The following is a 25347-nucleotide window of genomic DNA, read 5'->3' as shown; positions in this document are numbered from 1 at the left end:
CCGTTCTGTTCCCATTCATGGTCAAACCCATCCTGAATCTTTAATGCTAATGCTAAGGGATTCACAAGTGCTGTGTTTTGTTATAGTTGTCTTTAGGACCAGTGGCATATTTTTAGCATCATTAAGATTGTGACATTACTTTCTTGACAATGAAATATTTTCCCCTAAAATTCTCATTACAGGCATGAAAAATAAGATAACACTTTATTTTATAGTGTCCTTGCTACATATGCTACTTGCACTTACCGTAATAATAAGAGTAAATTATGCATAATTACATGCAACTAATCCTCAAACAAATCCTAATCCCACCTTAACCCTATAGTAAGTACATGTAGTTGCTTAATATTACTCAGTACTTAAATATATAATTACACTGTAACAATGACACCTTAAAATAAAGTGTAACCAAAAATAATATAATATAATAATAAATAATATAATAAATAATATTATATTATATCATATTGTATATTATGTTATGCCATATGTTATGTATATGTAATTATTATTACATGTATATTATTTGTGTATGTATATATCAAATATAATGATATATAATATGAATAATATAAAATAGTATTAGAAGTTATGTTATATGTTATGTTATGTTATATATTATTTGTGTATGTATTTATATAAAATATAATGATATATATAATATGAATAATATAATGAATGGCATATTATATTTATATATATATATATATATATATATAATGTATAAAATAATATAATAAATACTGGTATATAATGTTAAATTATATTATATATTATTTGTCTATATTAAAAATAGTATTTATATATACAATATTTTTAATGTATAGTTAATAAATACTATTTTTAATATAGACAAATAATATATAATATAATTTAACATTATATACTAGTATTTATTATATTATTTTATATATATAAATAATATATATATATATATATATATATATATAAATAATTTAATGTATAAAATAATATAATAAATACTAGTATATAATGTTAAATTATATTATATTATTTGTATATATTAAAAACAGTATTTATATATACACTATTTTTAATGTATAGTTAATAAAGTAAATAAATAAATAAATATACATGGCAGAAAAAAGTTTTTTTAGGCCTTTTGTATACAATTTTATTTTATTTTTTTCTTTCTTATTTTGAGGATGATTTAGTTTTTTATGACATTGATACTTGCACATTTGGACACAATGTAAATAAAGATGATGAAGGTTACTGTAACCTCTGTTGTATTATCTCATCTTCGAGGCTCTAAGTGCCAATCCATGTTCTCGTCTCCATATGTCCCTGTGCCTCTGATATCACGCTCTCATGTTTCACCCTAAAGCTCGACCATTTCCATAAAAGGACGTTTTCACAATGACTCAGAAACATCTGAGATTGTGAAGTACTGAGAGTCTAGTCTCCTAAAGAAACACATGGTTGGGTTACAGTGACAATTATGGTCAGTGCTCTCTGGGATGCTGAAAGATCGGTTTGGGCTTGACCTGAATACATCTGTATCTGCCGCCTTCAGCATTTCAAGATCCATCGATCCAAATGCAGCTTTATTGAGACAATCCAGAATCGTGATCCATATAACAGGCAAAACGTCAAACACACGGGCAAACAATCCAAATGAGCAACAGGGCAGCAAACACTGGCAAAACGGGAATTCAGAAAAAGGGCAGAGATTTAAAAAAAACAAGAAACAGGAACGCTCAGAAATGCAGTTTAACAACATACAAGACTTTGCAAAGAATGACTGGGAAACACAGGACTTAGGGCCTGTTTACACGTCACCGTTTTCACCTAAAAAAAACGTTATTATGCGTTTTGGCCGTTCATTTACCCGACAATGGCGTTTTGGGCGCCTGGAAACGCAAACTTTTGAAAATGGGTTTCAAAGTGTAAGTTTTGACAGCAAAAACGTGAATCTCTGAAAACGATGACGTCATGCACATGAGTATTACGTGTTTAAACTATAGTGTTTTATCGCCATCTAATGGCCTGGCTGCAGATTACAGCGTTTTAATCGTTTTCGGGGATCGCTTGGACAACGGTGTCGTCTACGCGGAGAACTCAAGGGAAAAGCTTCACAGTTGAAACATTGAAAAAGGAATTGGATAAGTAGATTTTTACTGCGAGTAGTGTTTTCTCATGTAGGTGGTTGCTGGGGTGTTGCTGTTGTTGCTAGGGTGGTTGTTTACAGGCTTGTGTCCTTCCACCATTTTTTTTTTCTTCACATTTTTTTTCTTCCACCAGGTATATATATATGTATATACAATATAGAATACAAGAAAATACTATTTCAATCTTTCTACTTCAAAACGTAATGTTTAATTAAACGTGCTGCTACTTTGTAATTATTTGTGAAATTTACTAGCAATTTCTGAGTGAAAATTGTTTGAAAGGAAAGCATATCTGGGGATGCACACACAGGACGGTGGCAATGGTGTGTTTCCTCCCAGTAATCCCTCCTCCCGTCCCTCTCCATCTTTCTCTGTGTTGCAGCGCATGGGTCGTGATGTGTTGCCATGGTAACCCCCATCAGCCTGACTCTGTGTGACCCAGTGAAACATGGTGTGTCAGTATATTAGCGTGTGTGTGTGTGTGTGTGTGTGTGACTGCGGATGGAAAATGGCTGCATATCACAATGCAGGGCTGGAGTGAGAGGCTAATGAATGGATGTGTGCCATTGATTCTCTATGTGTTAGTAATCATTTCAGTATTCGTTTTCTTCCTGTGTCCTTTCAGGCTGGGTTTTCATGGGATTGGATACACAGTGCAAATCACATCAGAGAAGTTATTTTGCACATTTAGAAACTGCATTGAGGTTGTAGTAGCATGCATGACTATTAGAGTGAGGCTTATATAAGGAATGTGGGTTTGCTGATGGTTTATTCTAAAAATAATTTTAACTGAGAATAATGTAAAAGTGAAAACTGTATGCTATCTCATCACAAAATTGTATTTAGAAAGATTGTACATGTATGTTTAGTATAAAATACTGTAAAATCGTTTTTGTTGTTTTTAATTTAATAAAAGTATGAATTACCACATACTACATACTTTATGAAACATATTAAATAAAATATATAAAATTACATTTAACAAGGCAATGCTTGTCATAATACAATTTTAACATATTTATTTTAATTATAACAACAATAGAATAATATTTCTCTAAAAATAAAAAAGTATGGATCACTTTATAATATATGAAAAAATAAATATGATTTAAATGTATATTTATCAAGACTATGCATGGCATAGTAAAATATACAAATATTTATAATAATGATGATACTATTATAACAATATTTCTTTAAAATAAATAAGTATGAATCACTTAATTTATGAAAAAATATATTTGTTTAATTTTATTATAATAATGATGATAAAAATATAAAATGAATCATAATTTATGAGAAATATATATTTTATGCATAATTATGTATATAATACATGCAAGTTTTTGGTAAAATCATTGATCATGATATTTGCGATGAGGAAAAGAGCATTTGAAGATGTCTTCACTCATCACATGTAAAGAGTTTGTGCTAATAGTTATGTTCATTTGAGCATTTGTGTTGTTTAGTTTAGTGTTGTGTACTACCCTGACAGTGTTTTATTTTTGTATGTGTGTAACATTTTAGAATATCAAACTTTTTTGTTTTTTGTAGTTCAAACTTGGTTTATTGACAATTTAACCATTTTGAGCTTGAATAGTCCACAGTATTACAAGCCATTCTGAAATTTTAACTTTAACTTCCAGCAAGGATCTCAGCAACCGTAGGATTTTATGCAATTTGTGCTTACAGTAGGTGTGAGGTTTTCATGTAATTCAAGGCCTTGTTCCCAATACGTTTTCACAGGATGCAATCCATTGACCACAAGAGGAAGGGTGACCAGTCTAGATCTCCGAGCATGTGGACATCAGCTGTCCTACAGACAAATAAACACACACACATCTGGAGAGGTGTCTGGGGTCGTGCGGGATATTATTCTAGGACTGCCATGACATACACAAGCTCTATGTGTGGTCAGGCTGAATGCTCTTCTGCATGAGTGTGTGACGGGGTCCTGCTTCACATGCTGTGACCCCTGCTGGAAATACACTGGAACTGCAGACGTCTGTGGTGGAGCTTGTGTGCCGTTTCCTCACGGCTGTGGGTGTTTCATGTGGGTGTCAGTGAATTATCTCTATTATTAGGTTCCCTTTGTGGCAGTGCAGATAGGAATGCTGTGCTTTGACATTGAATTTCTGATAAACAAGTAAATATTATGTACACTCGTAAAAATAAATGTTCCAAAAGGGGTTTTTCGCAGTGATGCCATTGAAGAACTATTATTGGTTGCCCAAAGAACCAATTTTTTCTTAGTGTTAAGAATATTTTTCCATGGATGTTAAAGGTTCTTAGTGGACCCATAGATGCCAGTATATATAAGAGTGTAAATAAATGTTTTATCTCCATGCAAAGCTCTCAAAATGCTCTCATACCCGTTGAAAAGGAAAACAAAAATTAGACATTTATGTTTAATATCTCAATATTTCTATTGTTAATATGTCAGATGTTTTTCTTGACAGCAGTGAGATGAAATAAAGGACATTTTTGCTTAATTCTCCTGTTTTTCAAATCAAGCAATCTGAGTTTCAGAAGAGATATGCTCAGATTTGCTAAAACACCAATATCAGAGATCTCAGTGTAAGCACAAAAGTTTCCCATCAAATTTTTCCTGGAGCAAAAGATCCGGTTTATACACTTATTTCATGACAACTATTGACTTTTGTCTGGTGATTTTATTACTAAAAGCATCTTAATGTAGCATCTGAGATAAAGTTGATACCTAAACGATTAATAATTAAGAAGTCTCTTGAGCTGTGAAAGTGCAACCTCTGAGCAATTATGTTTTCTTCTGGGCTTATGCATGGAAAGTGTGTGTATGGCTTTTATTAATGTTTCAGGCTTGAGCTGCTGTTTTGTGGTTTGTTTGAGAGATTCACATCATTTGTTTCCCTTCTGTGAACATAACTCACAATCTTACATCTCGATCTAACAGATGCCTGGTGTAAAAGACTCTTTGTTGTGTAAAAGTCGCTCATTAACACTGTGACGCGTGCATATGGAGCATTTATTCATGCTAAAGCAGTTTGATGGGATTGAAGCCATTTGATTTATAGTTTGAAATCTTCATTTAATAATTGTGGCAGAAATGTGTTCATGACACAAGGATATAAAAGTGAGTGATGTGTTGTTATTCATGCACTGCATTGGTCTAAATCCCAGAGAGCCATTATTGTGTCTTTAGGAGCTTGTTGCACAAGTGAACTGCTTTTAGTCTGGTTGGGCAGATGTGATGACTGTGCAAATTGGCATTATGGCAGATATTCATGTTAATTATAAATCCAAACTAAAGAAATGTGCATGCACATAGGTTGTTGGTTTTACTTTATTCTATGGATTTTGTAACCCATTTAACTTCCATAATATGCCGTATTTTAGACTGAAACAGACATGTATAGTGTACATTGACCAAATCCTACTGTAGATTTCGCCTTGTACTGACTGTCTTAAATTTTGGATGCACAAAGATGAGTTAGAAGAGTGCTTTCAGTGTTACTGTTATACTATAGTTATTGCATTTTGATGAGAAATTATGAACATGCATATTTTTATAAGGTGCAAATGGGTCTTGATTTTTTGTATTTAAATTTTTGGTAACACTTTATTTTGATGGTTCATTTTAGACTAACTATAAGCAACTACATGTCAAATAAATCTCATTAGAGTATTAGTAGACTGTTAGGTTAGGGTTCAGGTTAGGATAATAAGTGGAAAGTACTTGCAAAGTTATTTACAGTCACTAGAAAGTCTGTTGGTGGTGCATCACAATAAAGAGTTAGCAGATATTAAGCAGACAGTCTACTAATACTCTAATGACTGCTAGATGACATGTAGTGCCAAAGTTAGGTATAGTTAGTAGAACATCAAAATAAAGTGTAACCAAATGTCTAATTCTGAGGTTTTATGCAACTTTTATGAATATTCTGTACCTTTATAGGCAGCCAGGGCCTTTAGGGCTTGAAAGATGCATTCATTTGCTATTTGCGGATACACACTGTGTACATGTTATGATTATCCGCGTTTCCAGATGATGTGCGCACATAACCTCATAGCTGAAGGAGCGCAGGCCACACACAGTGTGTTTGGGAGATATATCTGTGTGTGGTTATGTGTGTGTTTGTGTATATGTGTAGACATGGTTCGACACCACTGGAGCCTCATGAAAGAAATGAGATGGACAGAAAGAGATTCAAGCTTCATTTCACTCAGTAACTCGCTCACAGCTAATATATCCCAGCGTTTCCCTGTCCTCCTCGTGCTCATATGGAGCTCGTCGAGTCTTTCCCCGCTGGACTCTGGCGTGAACCTCAGAAGAAGCGCTCGACATCAAAGGTGAACAGAGATGAATGTGTGCGTTTGCTGGTGTGGAAAAGCCATCAAAGGGGTCTGTCATGGGAAGTGTGTGTTTCTGGCGTTAGCTGGTTCAGACACGTAGCCTGAAGTTTAACTCACTGGTTTTGTCAGTATAGATGAATAGTGTTGTAAATCTCAAAACACTTTCCATGAAGCTGTATATGTACTGTATATGTAATGCATTATATTACCCTTATAAAATGGTACAGTAATCCTATGGTGCTTTGATGCACTACCGTTCAAAAGTTTGGAGTCAGTAAGATTTTGTAAAGAAGTTTTTGATAGAAGTGCCTTATGCTCACCAAGGCTGAATTTTACAATAAAAACAGGAATATTGTGAAATGTTATTACAATTTAAAATGAGTGTTTTCTATTTGAATATATTTTTTAATTTATTCCTGTGATCAAAGCTGAATTTTCAGCATCATTACTCCAGTCTTCAGTGTCACATGATCCTTCAGAAATCACTCTAATATGATGATTTGATGCTCAAGAATTATTTTCAATGTTGAAAACAGTTGTGCTGCTTCATATTTCTGTGGAAACATAGATTTTTGAATTGAAAGTTCAAAAGAGCAGCATTTGTTTAAAAGAGAAAACTTTTGTAACATTAGAAATGTCTTTGCTGTCACTTTTGAATTTAATGCATCCTTGCTGAATAAAAATATGAATTTATTTTTAAAAAATCTAACTGACCCCAAAATGTTAGTGCGTGCGTGCGCTGTGTGTGTGTGTTCGTGTGCGTGTGTGTGTGTGTGTGCTGTGTGTGTGTGCACTGTGTGTGTGTGATAGGACCGGTTTGAGTTTTGGACCATTGGAGTGAGTGAGGACAAAGAGAGTAAAGTGAGGACATTTTGGCCGGTCCTCTCTCTCTGAGAGCCTTTAAAGGCCTGTTTGAGGGCCATGACTTGGTTTATGGATATGGTTATAATAACTGTACTCTCTTAAAAATGTTGGGTTAAAAATAACCCAACAAATAACCCAACTATGGGTTGGTATAGCACCTTCCCAACTGTGGGTTATTTTAACCCAATGCATTGGGTTAAACTCCAGTTGGGTTAAAATAACCCAACAGTTGAGTTAAATATTTATTTTTATTTATGACCTTATTTTAATAAATAATATACAAATTGTTTTCAAATACAGATTGTTTATTTGTATAAAACAATACATATGTTACAATACATTACAAACTATATATTGGGGAGTCTATAGGTTAAGGGTAGGTTTAGGGTCAGGGTTCGGGTTATAGGCACTTAGTTGTGATGGGTAAGGTTAGGATAAGGAGCTAGAGATTGCATTGTGTCAATGAATGTCCTCACAAAGATAGATGTACAAGTGTGTGTGTGTGTGTGTGTGCGCTGTGATTTCCCTGAAGGAGTAACTGTACTGAACATGACCAGGTCCAGTAATGCAGCTGTATTCGCACACGCTGGACGCTGCTGAACATCTGGACACAGTTACTGGCTCTCCGGGAGGTGGGGGTGTTTTACGGGGGTGTTGCCTGTGAAAGAGGGACTCCTGATCTCAGTCGGATAGTTTCAATGGATGAGAGTTGGATTAAGCGTGAACAAAGATTGGATGAGTGTGCGTGATTTCGCGTGACTCAGCAATGAATGAAGGATTCTCGCGCAGGGAGTTTCGCCCTCTGACGACATCTGCGTGTCTCAACAGAACCATGTTCTTTTCAAAGTGAGTAAAGGGTTTTTTTAGTGCTTATGAAAGGAAAAATCGTTTGACAGCAATATGTTTTATTTACTAATCCCTGATTTTTTTAAAGGATTATCAAATTGGACGCTGTTCTGTATTATCTATTATAGAACGGATGGGTTCGGTTCCAAATTCTGATTGGATAAGTCGTGTTCGAAGTGAAATAGCCAAAGTAAACACACCTGTGATTAGTTGAATGAGTTTCTAATGAACTATATTACTGGTGAAAGAATTTGTTATTGTTTTTATCATTGTTATAGTAAATATAAAAATAATACTGCTAATAATAAATCAATAATAATTTACTGAACATCAGTGTCTTAGTGATGTATAGTGTTATTTTAGTATTATTTATTAATATTTTGAATTGGATTTTAGATTTTTAGTTTTCATTTTAATTGTAGGCCTGGTTTAAGTTTCAGTAAGTTTTTTTTTTTTTTTGTTTTTTTTTCAGTTGTAGTATTTTCATTTCTTAGTAAATTACTTCAGTTAATTGTCAATGTAACATTTTTAATTTTGTTCAAATTGGATATTAATATTTTATTTCAGCTCTATTTCAATTACCAAAAATAGTTTTAGATTTAGATAACAATAACAACACTGCTGATATAAATATGTACTGTGTATTACTTTAAGTGCAAACAGATGCTGTGTAATCTGAGAAAAGGCTCTTTAACATTCTCTTTAAAGAGTGGCTCCTGTTAGTTAAACTGCAACACCTACATGCAAAGTGCATGTTCATGTTTACAGAGGTCAAGGTTGAGTCTAATTAGGATTTGTTCAAAGTGTTTTTCGTCCTTTTGAAGTGGAAGGATATTTTATTGGTCAGTTTTATGTTAGAGTAACTGTGCTTGTTTGAATCGGTCATCTGGTAAATAGCTCAAGACTCTACACACTCTTGGTTTTTTTCTTCCTCTCTGCGTATTGTCACTTATGGATTTTTTTCACCAATATGGGTGTAACTCAAAATATAGTCACAGCTGATATGAGTGCTGAACGCTGGGAGTTGTCACAAAGCCCCACATGCTTTTCATAAGGAATAAAGTTGGGAGGAGAACATAATTGCTCAGTATTTCAAGCCCAACAAAACCTCCCCACCCAAAGTCATTCCTCAATTTTTTAATCACACAGAATACAAATCAACCTGCCAATTTGAGCTGTAGCCAGAATAAACAATGGTTTAATACTCTGTCATCAAGTATTGGTGTTTTAGTTGAGTAGAGTGATCTGAGTTTCCTTAAGTACAAGCATGATCCATTCTTCATAAAAACCCCAAAGGACCTGTTAAAGTTATCGGCGCCACTGCAGCCTTTATTCCTGTCAACACTTGAGGTTTTCTGTGAGAGTGAAACCTAGTTTAGGTAGTAGACCACATTATTTAGACATTAATTCCGTTCAGTTCAGACGTTTGTGGTGCCTTAATTGTCTCTTAGCCACACTTCTGACCATTGGCATAAAGACTAGTCCAATTATATAAATTAAATTTTGTGCAAATGCTAACAATATAGCATTACTTAAAATTACGTTGTAAAAAGGTACAGTAAAAACCTGTTAATTGGTTAACTTATCATATATAGTGGAAAAGTTGTGTTTTAATTAGGGCTGTCAAACGATTAATCGCATCCAAAATAAAAGTTTGTTTTTACATAATACATGTGTGTGTACGGTGTATAATTATTTTCTATATATAAATACACACACATGCATATATATATTTAAGAAATATTTGCATGTATATACTGTGTATATATATTTATATTATATATAATTTATATTATATATAAATATTTTATATATAAATAACACATTTTTCTTTAATATATATGCACGTGTGTGTATTTATATATAGAAAATAATTATACTCCATACACACACATATATTATGTAAACACAAACTTTTATTTTGGATGCGATTAATCGTTTGACAGCCCTAGTTTTAATGTAATTTTACTATAAAATAATGTTGGTGTCACACCTGCCAGCTGTAGTGCCCATGATAACCACCAGAGGACACTCCTTCAGCCTCCTTTACCGCTTCATGAACTACGTTTCCCATAACCCATTGCCTGGACTCATCATGTTGATTACTGCCACCTGTTTGTCATTATCTCATTTACGTATTTAAACCACGTGTGTTCATTCACTCATTGCGAAGTCTTGTTTGTATTACACTTCCATTCTGAGCACTTTATCCTGGTTCTCGTGTTATGATCCCGTTTCCCTGGATTTCCCTGGTTGCCTGTGCTTTGGACTTTTGTTATTATCTGATGGTGTTTTGTCATTGTGTGTATGACTCTGTGCACCGTCTATATACGTGTTTTATGGACAGGCTACTTACATTCGCTGCATCCGAAAAAGCTCTCTACTACTGTATATAGTATGCGAAAAACAGTACGCCAAAAGAGTATGTCTGAATACATATTTGAAAAACAGTAGGTAAAATGTGCTTGGATGACCTACTTTCACTGAAATTTTGATTTGATACACACTTTAGTATCCCATGAGGCCACGGGAGGGATTTATGAAGGGAAGTGAAGCGACGCAACTGACGCTGGTAGGTCATGTGACTCTAACAACATGGCGGATGTAGTACGTACGAATCTCATTCATACAACCCATATTCACTATTACTATAGAACATACTTTTTTAATGGTCTCGAAGTAAATTCAAATTCAATACCTACTATTTCAGACGCAGCAGATGATTTCTGATTCATCGTCACTGTAAAAAAATGATTTGTTGGTTTATCTTAAAGTAACCTGGTTGCCTAATTGTTTAAGTTCATTGAAACTCAAATTTTTTCTTTAAAGAAAGACACTTTGTTGATCCCACTAATGTTGAGTAACATTTAAAGATTTTTTTCTTTGTGTTTATATGATGGTTGTCAGTAGGCTACATTTGATGGTAAAAATCAAATTGTAGTTAGATTATAAATCACTTAATGAAAACATGCTATACTATCTGTAAAATATAAAAGCAGCAATATGTCATATGTCGTAATCCCTGAAACATTGTCACAATCACGTTGAATTTCTGGCAACCACAGCTGCCGTTTCTTTATCTTCATCTTTTCTTTATGTTTCACTGTGTGCAGCTGTAAAACCAGCTGGATTTCTTACACTGACGTCTTTTTCCATTTTAAACTCGTACCTTTTGGGCTGTGTTTTCACAGCAGCTGTGATGAATGATTTCCTGAGTTATTTGGCGGTTTCCAATGTTCAAATGAGATTGATGGTACCGTTGCCCATTCTGGAGACCACAGTGGTTCTTCATGAATCGTCCCTCAGCCCAATACAGAGACAGCAAGCATTTCCTGAGAGACTGAACAGAACCGGACTTTTATTGCTGAGGGTGAAACACTGATGAACTAAAACTCTTCTGTTCTGAGACATCAATCAGAGCGTTTGTGTGAACAATGTCATCTTGTGTCTGTGTGTATGAGGTTGATCTGCATTGTTTCTTCAGTTTCATTTCTTTATAGTATTTATTCAACTTAAACTCAACCTTAAAATCTAATATTTATATTTTATTTCTCTCTTTTTTTTTTCAATAAACGAAAACCACCACAAACTGCCTTGACAAGTTGACATTTACCCAGAATGCTTCAGTATTATGGAAGTGAGTTTTGCACATGGCAACCACACAAAATCTAATGTCTGAGACTAGTTTGGTCTTTTAATTATGCAATATCTCAGTATGGTAATCTCACAATTCCTGTTCAAACGAGACTAAAACAAGCTGACGCAGACTTCGGCCAACTTTTGGCTCCAGAGTGCCACCATTACATTTTTAAATGGCTGGAAATGGAAACTGAAGTGGAAAAGAAAAGCATTAAGAAACATCCTTGCGGGAGTCGTCTCTAACCGTTGAGACATGTAGGCAAGTCCATTCTCTCCCCTCGATGCCCGCACAACCTGTAATTAGCACAAATTGCTGGCTCCTTAAGTTGTTCTTCGGAACATCAACAAGCCATTTTTGTCCTCTGATTCTTTGGCACCCATAATTCCCTTTTCCATCTCTGTAGTCTCTGCTGAGTCTGAAACCACGAAGTACTCTAGAACCGACATGATAGCAGAAAGAGACAGACAGACATCTACTGTGATAATCACTCAGGTTCGTTTTTAACATCCCACTTGTGTCATTATTAACATCGCACTTGAGTCATTAAAGATTCGTGAATGGCTCTTTGAAGAACTTTTGTTTCAGTAAAGAACATCTTCATGGTCCAAAACCATTTTCACTGTATTCTTGAGTTTTCATTTTCTTTGACAGTATTTTTTCCTTGTTTTCCTTTAAACATATCACAACACTACCCTTAACCCTTTGATGCATGAATTATTAATTTATTATTATTAAATAATATAAAATGTAATATAGTTAATCATTGATTTTTTATTTGTATGTGTATTATTTTTCTGTTAACTTACTCTACTTTTTACTTTTAATTAAGGATATAATCATTCATAATCCTTTTTTTCCCCAAACTTTTATTTTGAGAGAATTATAAATCTGTTTACTGCATATTTTTATTAAGAATGTAATTATCCCATACTTTTTAATTTTTTTTTATTTTAAGAAAGTTAAATATTAATTTGCTTTACTATTTTTACTGAAGAATATGATTATTTATTTTATTTTTTACATTTTTTATTTAAGGTCCATTCACATCAAGGACGATAACTATAACAATAACGATAAAGTTATAGTTCTAAAAAAAAGTTCTAAATATAAAAGAATATCGCTACAACTTTACAATAATAACGACACAGAGAAACGATATTGTTGAAATCGCTTTCAGAATGACAGCCAATCAGAATCCATCCTGCTTTGCAGACCTCGAGCATTTAAAGCGGCAGACGACAAAACTCGCAACTCGTACGTAGAATAAACAGAACGATATCGTCCGCTGGTGTGGACGCTGATATAGTTATCATGCTTGGTGTGAACGGGCCTTTACACCTCTCTTTGCTACAATAGCAGATAGTACAGATATTGTGGAGCTACTTAATGCATTAGAACTTGTTGAATTTATGTTGTTGTGAATAGAAAACACAATGAAAAGGAGTTTTAAAATACATAGCATTTCTGTCGCATATGTTTTGGGCTTAAATCACATCTTTTTCCAAGACTGAAGACGAATTATGATCCTAGTGTGGCTTTCCCTCTTTCAGAACAGAGGGAGCGTTTGCCAGAACAGCCCGTCCGTAGTTACGGGACTGAGGCTTTGCCATTCTTAAACTCACTGACCTTAATCTTTATCGTTCCAGTTTCTACCCATCATTCAGTTTTGAATCTACATCCCCTAGAATGTTTTTTGGGAAGTAAATGCAAGCCTGTTTCAAAGCTAGAGTTGAGCTTGTGTGGTAGAATGAGTCTCTGGTCATATGGTGAAGACATCTGCTTCATTGTGATACTCCCATTGAGATCCTGCTGTCTGTTCCTAGGTCAGGTAATGGAGCAGAAAAGTTTCCCATAGGAAAGACAAGTGACAAATAATTTATATCTGCTCTACACTCTCTGGGGATTTTTTTTTTTTTTTTTAAGTCAAACCATGTGCAAATTCATAAGTCAACGCCATGGCTGAGTATTTTCTCCTTAAAACTGCAGTGAACCAAAGATGATCTCAAAAACGCGTTTTTAAACCGCCTCCGTCTCCTACCGTCACAAACATGTGACCAATCCTGTCAACGTGTGTGGCGGAGAACACCTTAAAGGAGAACTCCGGTCAATTTGAACATTGAGCTCATTTTTTTTGTACATTTGGAGTGCTGTCAATACAGAGAACAACGACAAAAATCGGTGTTGCCTACACCGAGTTATTCTATTTTTAAAATTTGCACCCTGTTGACTTCAATGGGGCAAGTACTAAACCTGCTTTTAGCCTCTTAACATCCTTGATGTGTCATTACAAGTGCACAGAAAATGTGAGTGATTCCTTCTGAGTGAACACGAGTGAGTCTGACTGCAGTAGATGTGAAAGAAATGTATAAAAATGATGTTATTTAAGCCAGCGCAAATACCTTTGTTTACATCCTGTTTTTCGGTTGAAGTCCAAAGTAGTCGATTGCCGAGTTCACGCGCGTGATCATAGGTATTAAACCTATGCGTGTGAACTCTGCAATCGACTACTTTGGACTTCAACCGAAAAACAGGATGTAAACAAAGACAAAAAAATTAGCTCAATGTTAAAATTGACCGGAGTTCTCCTTTAAGAAGGGACAGGAAAAATTGGGTACATATAGCAATATAGCGAGTCAATTATGTATATGATGTATATTACGATGTTATGATGAACTATATGCCTTTCTCCAGTGTATTGGATAATACTGTATAATGGATAAGTACTATAATGTTCAAAGCATGTCTAAGGATGCTGATTTTAAAAGGCAGCTGTCTGACTCTAAGATGGCAAACGGGAACATGCTTTGTGTAACATTATACATATTAGCTGTTTACTAATTTGCATATTGATGAATCTGCATATACTAAATCAGTGGTTCTCAACTCCAGTCCTCGGGACCCACTGCTCTGCACATTTTGTATGTTTCCCTTATTTAACACACCTGAATCAGATCATCAGCTCGTTAAGACTCCATGAACTGAACTGAGTGTGTCAGATAAGAGAGACATACAAAATGTGCAGAGCAACGGGTCCCGAGGACTGGAGTTGAGAACCACTGTACTAAATGAAGCAATGGTGTAAAAAACATGTAAATATGTCATTTTGATTATAAGATGAGTTTTAAGGGTTACAATTATTGACTTTAAAAATAAAGGTTCCAAAAAGGGGTTTTTGCAGTGATGCCATGGAAGAACAATTTTATGTTCTCCAAAGAACCTTTCTGTGAAAAGTTCTTAAAATAACCTTTTTTTTTTTCTTAGTGTGAAGAACATTCTAGAATGTAAAGAACTGTTTTCCACTATAAAGAACCTGCAAATTGCAAATTGAAAGGTTTTATGGATCTGAAACGATTAATCGCGATTAATCGCATCCAAAATAAAGGTTTGTGTTTACATAATATATGTGTGTGTATTGTGCATAATTATTTTGTATATATAAATATACACGTATGCATATATTTAAGAAATAGTTGCTTATATATACTAATATATATATATATATATATATATATATATATATATATATATAATTTGTATTATTAATTAGTATAAATATTTTATATGAAAAAATAACACATTTTTCTTAAATATATACATGCATGTGTGTGTATTTATATATACAAAATAATTATGCACAGTACACACACATATATTATGTAAACACAAACCTTTATTTTGGATGTGATTAATCGCGATTAATCGGTTCACAGCCCTACTCAAAATAAACAAAAACTTTTCAGTTCTAATCTAATGTTACTGTATTTCAACTATTGACTCATTTGTGTCTAATTTCTAAAAGAATTTTAGGGGAAACACCTGACCCAAACTTTATGCTAGAAGTGAATAATGTCTGAGAACATTAGGTCTTCTGAGCCCTGAGAGAGCAAACTCTGAGTAATAACGTGCCCAGGGTGTGGTACTGCGGTCTTTACTTCTCGCTTGCATCATTCATCCTTTCTGTGTTTCTTCTAAACATCTTTATCTCTGTGTGTGTGTGTGTGCAGTTGGGACGAGAGCAGCTCCATCAGCAGTGGTTTGAGCGATGGTTCTGATAACCTGAGCTCAGAGGATCTCAACGCCAGCTCTTCTCTGAACTCTCTCCCCACCACACCTGTCGGCTCGCGACGCAACTCCTCCGTCATGGTAAGCGCTTCTCAAGGCTCTTGAACGTTGCTTATTTGGACTCAGTATAACTTGGCATAAACTTGCATGTCGACAAGCAGGTTTGAGACATCATATACAGTATATGTTGCACTAAAAACACCACTGATTAAATGTTCTGAATGGGGTTAGATTCAACTGAAGCCTTACTGACAACATGCTACAGATTTCAGCTTATAAAACACGTTGACAATGGAAGTCTATGGAGAAGCACACCTCACTGCATCCATTAAACATGAGTGGATTTCTGTCAACACACTTTTCCTGTTTGCTTTTGGAAAGCGAGGTATAAGAAATTATTTTCTGTGGTAAGAAAATATCCAGAAACTCATCCAACTAGCCAAGTCAGACTCTCATTTGTGGTTTAGGTAAGAATACAGGGATTTAGATCAGATCTAAATCAATCTACAGCTGTAAATAACGTGACAATTTCAGTATGAAGCTGACCATATTCTGGCCATGAGGTAGAAAATTTAACAAACCATTCAAAATATTTGGGGTTAGTATTTTTTTTTTTTTTTTTTTTAGAAATTAAAGAAATTATGATGTTATAAAGGGTTTCTATTTCAAATAAATGCTGTTTGTTTAACGTTCAATTCTTCAGAGAATCCTAAAATAAAATTTGAAGCAGCAAATATGAATGTTTTCAACATTGATAATAATCAGAAATGTTTCTTGAGCAGCAAAATCATCATATCAGAATGATTTCTGAAGGATCATGTGACACTGAAGACTGGAGTAATGATGCTGAAAATTCAGCTTTGATCACAGGAATAAATTACATTTTACCATATATTTGAACAGTTATTTGATATTGTGATAATATTTCACAATATTACTGTTTCATTGTATTTATGATCAAATAAATGCAGTTTTGGTGAACAGAAGAGACGACTTTCAAAAACACAGACCCTGAATTTGTTCTAAACTGAAATGACCACAACCACTGCTTAAAAAACAAAAACGCATGAAGACACCAAGGCACATATTAACATGACTTCCGTATCTGTTTTTGACATTGTTTTGCAGTTCCTTCTCTGGTAAACATTGGCATAAAATAACCTCTGAGGATTTGTTTTGTGTCAAGACAAGAGAACCCAAGACGTCTTGACAGTTTCAGGCTCTTGTTTCAGACTGTGGTTTGGTGTTTGCTGCCATCTTCAATTTAACGTGTCTCTGGTTTGGAAGTCTGGTGTTTTTCTCTAGAACTGAATGTTTCTGCTGTTGATAAGAGGCTGTATCGCAGTCACAATTGTGACCTAAATGAAACAATTTGTGGGGCTGTTTTTGTCTCACCAGGTTAAAGGGATAGTTCACTTTGAAATTAAATTTTGGTATGTTTTAGCTTACCTCAAGGGCATCCAAGATGTAGGTGTCTTTTTTTCCGCAGTAGTTTCAATTTTGATATTTTTAGGTCAAACTGTTCTTGTCTGTCAGTCATATCATGCAGGTCTGTGGTCACTGTCTCAAAGAGCATGCACAGAGTCCAAATTAAAACAATTCCCCATCGTCCAAATTAAACAATTCCCCATTGTAAGTACACATTGATGGCCTAAGACACGAAACGAGCGGTTTGTGTGAGAAAACGAACAGTATTTATATAGTTTTTACCTCTTATAACACAGCCACGTCCAAGTGATCTGAGGGCGCGGGCGCTTCCTGCTGTGTGACGTGTACGCAGACTGGTGCATAGATATATATACACTAGATGTCGCATTAAAGACATCCGTTCCAATGAACTGCCGTAGACAAGGCGTATCAAAAAATATCAAAATTGAAACTACTGCGGAAAAAAAGACACCTACATCTTGGATGCCCTTGAGGTAAGCTAAAACATACCAAAATTTAATTTCAAAGCGAACTATCCCTTTAATAGAAGCATCTTTTAAATTGATATTTTGTTAAGACGACGTCACAAATGATGATTACAAATAATGCAACATAACCAAAGTATGAGACACGTGTATCATATTCCCCCCCTACAGTCAAAGTCAGGCCGGGAGAGCTTGTACATATAACCAGCTCAAAAGCCTGGCTTTGATTTTCCTGGATGAATGAAGAGCAGCTGTTTTCTATCAGGCACGTCATTTGCTTGTTTGAAGCACTTGCTATCAGTTCTCGATGAAATCACACCTTTGTTTTCCTCGTCATTAAAGCCGCGAATGTCAATAATCAAGCTAGAACAGACAAAAAGAGGAACAAAATAATTTGATAGACTTTCTGTGCTGCTTTAGTCATCATGATTACATTACATTTTGAAGATGTTTTCAATGTGCCATCTGGTCTTTACTCAAAATGCAACAGTGTGAAAAGAGAAATGTCATGTTCTTGGCATTATATTTTTCAGCACTTCCATTAGTCAAAGATGGCATGTTACATATAATGCAAAGTTATTTGCATTAGAGGAATGTGTGCCCATGGAAAAGCTTCACAGAATGTATGTAGGTGTAAAAGTCTTTAAGGCTTAAGTCTTTTAGATGAGCTCAGTTTAATCTTTATGCCTTTGATTGCGGTTATTAATGTGAGTGTGTTGTATGAGGCCTTTATGCATTTAATTTAACTTGGAAAAATGGTCAGTCATAAATTACAGGAAAAGTAAGTCACGAATAGTCCTGCATGGAATATGAGCTTGCATAACTTTGCAGTTGAAGTATCAAGATTCCATGTGGGTCATAAATTACAGTATAAAATAAATGTAGTAAGTAACAAATACATTTTAATAAAATATACATTAATTATGTCAAATATTTTATGGTGTAGAATGAATAAATATGTTTGTTTTTTTACCTTGAAATGCAGTGTAAGTCGCTTTGGATAAAAAATGCATAAATGTAAAATGTAAATGTAAATTCTAACAAAGACTATGTTTATTTGATCAAAAATACAGTAAAAACACTAACATTGTGAAAAATTATTACAAATTAAAATAACTGTTTTCTATGTTATGTATTGTAAAATGTAATTTATTCATGTGATGCAAAGCTGCATTTTCAGCATCATTACTCCAGTCTTCAGGGTCACATGATCCTTCAGAAATCATTCTAATATGATGATTTGCTGCTCAAGAAACATTTCGGATTATTATCAATGATGAAAACTATTGTAGTGTATTTATATAAAATGTAGTATAGCATGATTTCTCATACTGAATATACCCTTCTAACAGATATCCTCTGCTGTGTGTGTGTGTGTGTGTGTGTGTGTGTTTGTGAAGTTGCGAACAGATGCAGAGAAGCGTTCTCTGGTGGAGAGTGGACTGGCGTGGTACAGCGAGGACTGCAAGTCCTTACGGAAGGCTGATGGAGTTTATGACACGGGGAGCCTAAAAGCGGAGCCGTCCTGCAAGTGGAGGAAAACTCGGCTGCCGGACGGTCCCGCGCAGGACAAGATGGGGAAAGGAGAACCGAAGAAACCTCAGAGTCTCGGACAACCTGGGAGCTTCAAAAAGAGCCGCAATCCTCCTGTGGGCGTCACCTCACCCATCACACACAACTCTCAAAGTGTGCTAAAAATCGCAGGTATGACTTTTATTTTATTTTATTTTATTTTATTTTATTTTATTTTATTTTATTTTATTTTATTTTATTTTATTTTATTTTATTTTATTTTATGTATTATTTAATTCAATTTTATTTTATTCTATTTTATTTTATTTTATTTATTATTTTATTTTATGTATTATTTAATTTAATTTAATTTATTATTTTATTATATTATTTTATTTTATTTGATTTGATTTGATTTGATTTATTATTTTATTTTATTTTATTCTATTTTATTCTATTTTATTTTATTTAACGTTAAAGCTTTAGCTTTGACATAAACAGACTGTATTTTCTGATTTGGACATATTTCAGACATTAGATATACAAGACCATAAATTCAAGAGATCTTATTCTTGGCAGCAAAACAAAACGCTTTTGTTCTCCAAACATGCAACTCCAAAATAATTATATATTAATGGTACCATATCATGATTTGGAAATGAATCAGTTGGACAAACTTAGGTTGTTTACGTTACGACTACTGTCATCCATAATGTCTTGTAAATGAAGACCATGTGTGATACAGAGACTGGTGAAGTGTCTCTTCAGCAGAGATCAAACTGTTGACACATTTGTGTGGAAACTTTAAAGGAACCACATGAAGAGTATCAAAACTCAGTCTTAACTTAAACAAATAATTCAAAGTTCTGTCATTTTACTCACCATCATATTGTTCCACACTTTTGTATACAATAAAATGCAGCGGCCAGAGGCTGTAAGACTCTAAAAAGGACAATAAAGCACCATAAATGCATCATAAAAGTAGTCTATTGTGTCTATATATATCAGTCTTCTGAAGTCATATGATAGATTCTGTCAGATTCTGAGTAGTTGTCCTATAAAAAACAAACTCTCAAACCTCATTCATGCATCTAGTCATGCTGGTTTGTTATGGCATGAACATGCAAACGATGACAGAACTTTGATTTTTTGGTAAATCGTTCCTTTAACTTGAATTTACCATGTTTTCATAGAAGATTTCAAGAGAGAGAAGCCTGTCAGGTTTATCTTCTCTTGATGCAGTCTTCCTGTCTGCAGTGTAACCTTTCTTTGCTGGATCCATAGTTTAAAATGACATTTAAATGTCAGCGATCCAGTGCTCTTAGAAGAAAACCAGCAGCCTTTGTGCCATATGCAAATTTTTCTCTGTTCAAATGGCAAAAACATAATCACCAATTTAAGGAATAAAAAGCATAGAGGTCATAGCACTGAATAAAACTGTTGGTTTCTGTTGTTTTTGGGTGTGTGTAGCCACTTTGAAGTAAAATTACACTATAATATATATTTATATGAAGCTGTTTTCAACACTGATAATAATCAGAAATGTTTCTTGAGCAGAAAATCAGCATATTAGAATGATTTCTGAAGGATCATGTGACACTGAAGACGAGTAACGAGGCTAAAAAGTTCAGCTTTGATCACAGGAGTAAACTACATTTTACAATATATTCAAATAGAAAACTGTTCTTTTAGATTGAAATAATATTTCACAATATTACTGTTTTTACTGTGTTTTTGTCTAAATAAACGCAGCCTTGGTGAGCTGAAGAGTCATTAAAAAAAATTAAAACATTACTGTAGTCTGTATAAAAGTATTGCATACTGAGCACTCTATACTGTATAATGCAGAAGTGGTAAGAGTATGTTAGCATGCAGTTTGAGAGCCAGAAAGTGTTCATTTTGAAAAGTAAATCAACTGTTTTATCATTTCAAACCCAACAAATGTGCTTTTAAAGTGTCGTCAGTATTGGTACAATCTCCTCTATCAGTAATAATTAGTCAATTAAACCTCATTAGCAAGTTCACATATCTCGGTCACTGTTTTTCAGTGTAATATTCAGATGTGATTCGTGTTGGTCTCATCCGACGAGTCACGCGTTCAGCTGAGTTTATATCTTGTGTGGGCTGAGACGCTCTTTATCTTTGCAGTGTCTCTAATTAAATGCAGATGAGTGCTTGCATCCATGACTCACACACTGTAGATTTAAGCCACAGAAACTTAACCATGGCTTCAATCGGGTTCTCTCCATGACTTCATCTGATGTCATACCCCCAAGGCTTTCCTACTCACCTTTCAAAGACACGTATCTGACTCTGACCCCACGAAGAACGTGTGTCATCCTGGTTTTGGTCATCAACACTGATTCAGCTTTGTGTGTGTGTGTGTGTGTGAAAGGAAATGAAACTTTATTGATGATGTGGTAATTTCCCACAGAAAAGTGCTGTTGCGGTATCATGGTATCAGATGGTAATAGCAGGGTATTTTGATGTATTTCACAGAGCTGAATGATTACCAATTCATTTATGTGGTTTTAACATGACATTTCAGGAGACTTCAAAGAATGCAATGGATTATTTCCGTCCTAGAGGAAGGTTTTTTTGCTCACAGGTTGCTCTTTCATAGTTTATGATGAACATCTCGGGTTTCTGGTTTTGGCTTTCATTGGGGTTTGGTGTGTTTAAAACTATTACAAACTATTTTTATTAGTTGAAATATAGCTGGAATAAAATATAAATATTAGATGAAAAAAAAACGTAAATGAGAATTAAAAATGTTGCCTTGGCAAATAACTGAAATAAGTATTAAAATTACTAAAGTTACTAAAACATAAATTAAAGCGAAATGGAAATATTAAAAAGCTATAAAATTACAAAAGCACGTAACAAATTGAGACAAAACTAAGACTAAAGGAAAACTGAACATACTAAGAATAAAGATAATTCCAAATATTAATAAATACTATTGATACTTTGCACGTGACGTCAGTTGTACTGGCTGGCGGGCAAGAACGTCATTCTCTAGCAACGAAAACCAGTAAACTAATCAAGGATCTTGCCAGGACGTTGCCAGTTTTAATATACAAAAGTTGGTGTTTTGAGGTGTACACGACATGCCAGATAGTTGTTGTGCGATTGGATGCACTAACCGCGTTTGTTGCCCGCCAGATATCACGTGACTGCAAAGTATTAATAATACTATTTAAAGGATATTATAATTACTTAATGAAGAGATTTGATAGAGATTGTGTGGTTAACCCCGTGTCGTTAAAAATATTGTAGATTTGATTTGTCTTTATGGATGAAGTAGAACCAGTTCTCATGTCTTAGATAATATGATTTTAAATAAATTTCTCTGAAATCACACCAAAGCACATAAAAATACCAAAAAATATTCGATGAAGTGAAATTTAGTCATTCACCACTAACATTCCCCTCTGTATCTTCAAACACGTCCCGATGTGTGACACCAAACATTGATGCTCAAGGGTTTAAATATGCACATGTACAAACGAGATATGATACGATGTTGTCAGTTTTAGTGACTGTTTCCTCTCTTTCTTTAAAGTCCCCAAAGGAGACTCAAAGGCAGTTGACAGGGTGAAAATGTCAGTGAAGGCAACGGGTCTCCAGCGCTCCCGCTCTGATGCCGGCCGGGAGAACGCCGAGCACCGCAAGCCTCCCTCAGGTCTGGTGAAACCCTCCGCTGGCGGCTCCTTTGGGTACAAGAAACCCCCGACCACCGGTACCGCCACTGTCCTGACAGCAGGAGGCGCCACTATCACCAGTGGCTCAGCCACTGTGGGCAAAACCCCAAAGTCCTCGGGCATCCCCATCAAACCCGTCCCTGGTGGAGGTGTGCGCAAAAACAGCTTTGATGCCAGCGGCTCCGAACAGGGTTTCCTTGCGCCCAACGCTCGCGGTAGCATTCAATATCGAAGTCTTCCACGGCCTGCAAAATCCAGTGCTATGAGTTTAACCTCTCGCCCTGTTAGTGGCAGCATCGATGCCAGCCTCCTCACTCTGAAACCCGTGCCAGCTTTGCCCAACACCATGCCCACCAGAGGAAAAGAAGGAGGCAGCTTTAAAGCGGCCAGTCGGCCGAGCTTCACAGGCCCCGTCAACCAAACGGATCGTGAGAAGGAGAAGGAAAGGGCCAAGGCCAAGGCTGACCTGGAGATCAGCTGTCTGAAGGCCGAGAGCTGTGGAGAGACTGTGGAGAAGATCCATCGAGTGCGGAGGACGAGCTCCAGTAAATACCCTGAGCTGAGCTCTCCGACCTGCACGCCAAGGTACGGCATCTGCAGAAATACCATACGTCAAATAATATTCATTGTTACCATTTCATTTGTAAATAAAATTAAGTGAAATAAAACATATTCTTTCTTTTTTTTTTTACTATAAAATAGAAATAAATGACTTAATAATTTGTTTCATATATATATATATATATATATACACACATATTTTAATTATACACTTATATATATTTGAATATATCTATATATATGCTTCAAATCTATGCTTATTGAATTATATATTAAATATTATTAAACTATTAAATTTTTTTGGTTTAATTTTTTCTTTCATGATGATTTTGTTTGTCCTAAATTATTTATATATTTTATGTAATTATTTATATATTTAAAATTATTTATATATTGTTTTGTATTATTTTTATATAATATTCAATTAAATCAACAGGTATAAACATAAATATTTATATTTTAAAATGTATATTTTTTATGTGCTACACAGCACCCCATTCCTTTGAAATAAAACAAATATTTTAAAAATATTATGAATTGATTATTATGGTTTGTTAATTATTTAAATCAATTCTAATTGTTACAGCTAATGATTCTGATCTGTGGCTTTGTGATTTAACAAATACAAATCATAACAATCAATTTATGATATTTTAAAAATATTTTGAATATTTGAATAATTATTCAAATAATAATTAACATATGGTAAATTATGGCTTAACTGCACTTTAACTGCATTAAGTGACTCGGGTAGCTATGCAGCACTTAAAAAATAAAAATAGGGGAAAATATATAAAATAAGTGTTTAATTTAGTAAATTAAGCAACTTTAATAGGCAACTTTTTTGGAGGAAATATTCTGCTGATGTCCTGTGTGTTTATATTACGCAAGTTATGCTATTCAATTATTTAAAAGCCTTTCTGGAAGCGGACATAAAGAGCCTTTGAGGTGGATTTTATGGTTGGCAGCGTGTTCTTTATTTAGTTCCTTTGGATGCGCTGAAATCCCTCGGCTTCATGCGGTGCTTGACTACAGAAGGTCTTTGAGTTCATGTCGTCACTGATGCTGATTTGGTGCTTTTATTCGAACAGGTTGCTGAGCAGTAAGTCTGTGGTTCAGCCTCCCAGCCTGGCTCTCCTAGACAAGGTCAACTCCAACAGCCTGGACTCCTGCATCACCATCCAAGACCTTCCTCCAAAGATCCCTCCCTACTCCAAGCTCCAGGACCTGGCGGGCTCCCGCTTGCCCCCTCGACTCACCCCGAGCCCAGCGCCGGTGCTCCACATCGACTCTCCCAGCTGTTTCTCGGGCCAGGCTCTGTCTGTGAGCAGTTCCCCGATCCTCTACCCGAAGATGTCCGGCCTGCACCGCAGCATGGAGTCACTGCCTCTTCATATGAGCGTGCCCTTGAAAACTGATCTGGGAGACCGGGAAGAAGCCAGGAGTACTGGGACGTGGGGCGCAGGCAGTCGGACTTCCATCACTTTAGGCGACAGGTGAGTTTGGGCTTGGATAGTGGCTGGTTTAACTGAGCAAAGTACAGCAAAACCGTGATATAGAATAATGAATGAATGAACCTGTTAAAAAGAGCAGCATAACTGTCACCAGCATTGCCTTTAAGGATGCTGGTGTGCAGGCCTCACTTTAAGTGCCTATCAAATCAATATTATGGCTTTTAATTCATGCATGTTAGCCATTTTTTCAATTATGAATTAATATTATTATTTTAATTTCGTAATTGATAATATTATCATGTTAATTAAAATTATTTATTTTATTAT

The 25347-nt window shown here is 35.0% G+C and overlaps 1 protein-coding gene across 2 annotated transcripts in view; it reads left to right on the top strand.

Annotated features, from left to right (window-relative positions):
• Positions 1-25347, top strand: part of nav1b (neuron navigator 1b) — a 66344-nt gene that overhangs the window by 18397 nt on the left and 22600 nt on the right. For both annotated transcript variants that reach the window (XM_079884189.1, XM_079884190.1), the window contains exons 4-7: positions 15819-15957; positions 19190-19493; positions 22867-23590; positions 24658-25062. In XM_079884189.1, coding sequence (XP_079740315.1) covers positions 15819-15957; positions 19190-19493; positions 22867-23590; positions 24658-25062 — 1572 coding nt within the window. The remainder of the gene's footprint in view (positions 1-15818; positions 15958-19189; positions 19494-22866; positions 23591-24657; positions 25063-25347) is intronic.

This window comes from Squalius cephalus (assembly GCF_949319135.1).
Source record: "Squalius cephalus genome assembly, chromosome: 10".
Classification (NCBI taxonomy): Eukaryota; Metazoa; Chordata; class Actinopteri; order Cypriniformes; family Leuciscidae; genus Squalius; species Squalius cephalus.
The sequence above is the reverse complement of the archived record's forward strand: the minus strand, read 5'-3'. Positions and strand labels throughout refer to the sequence as shown.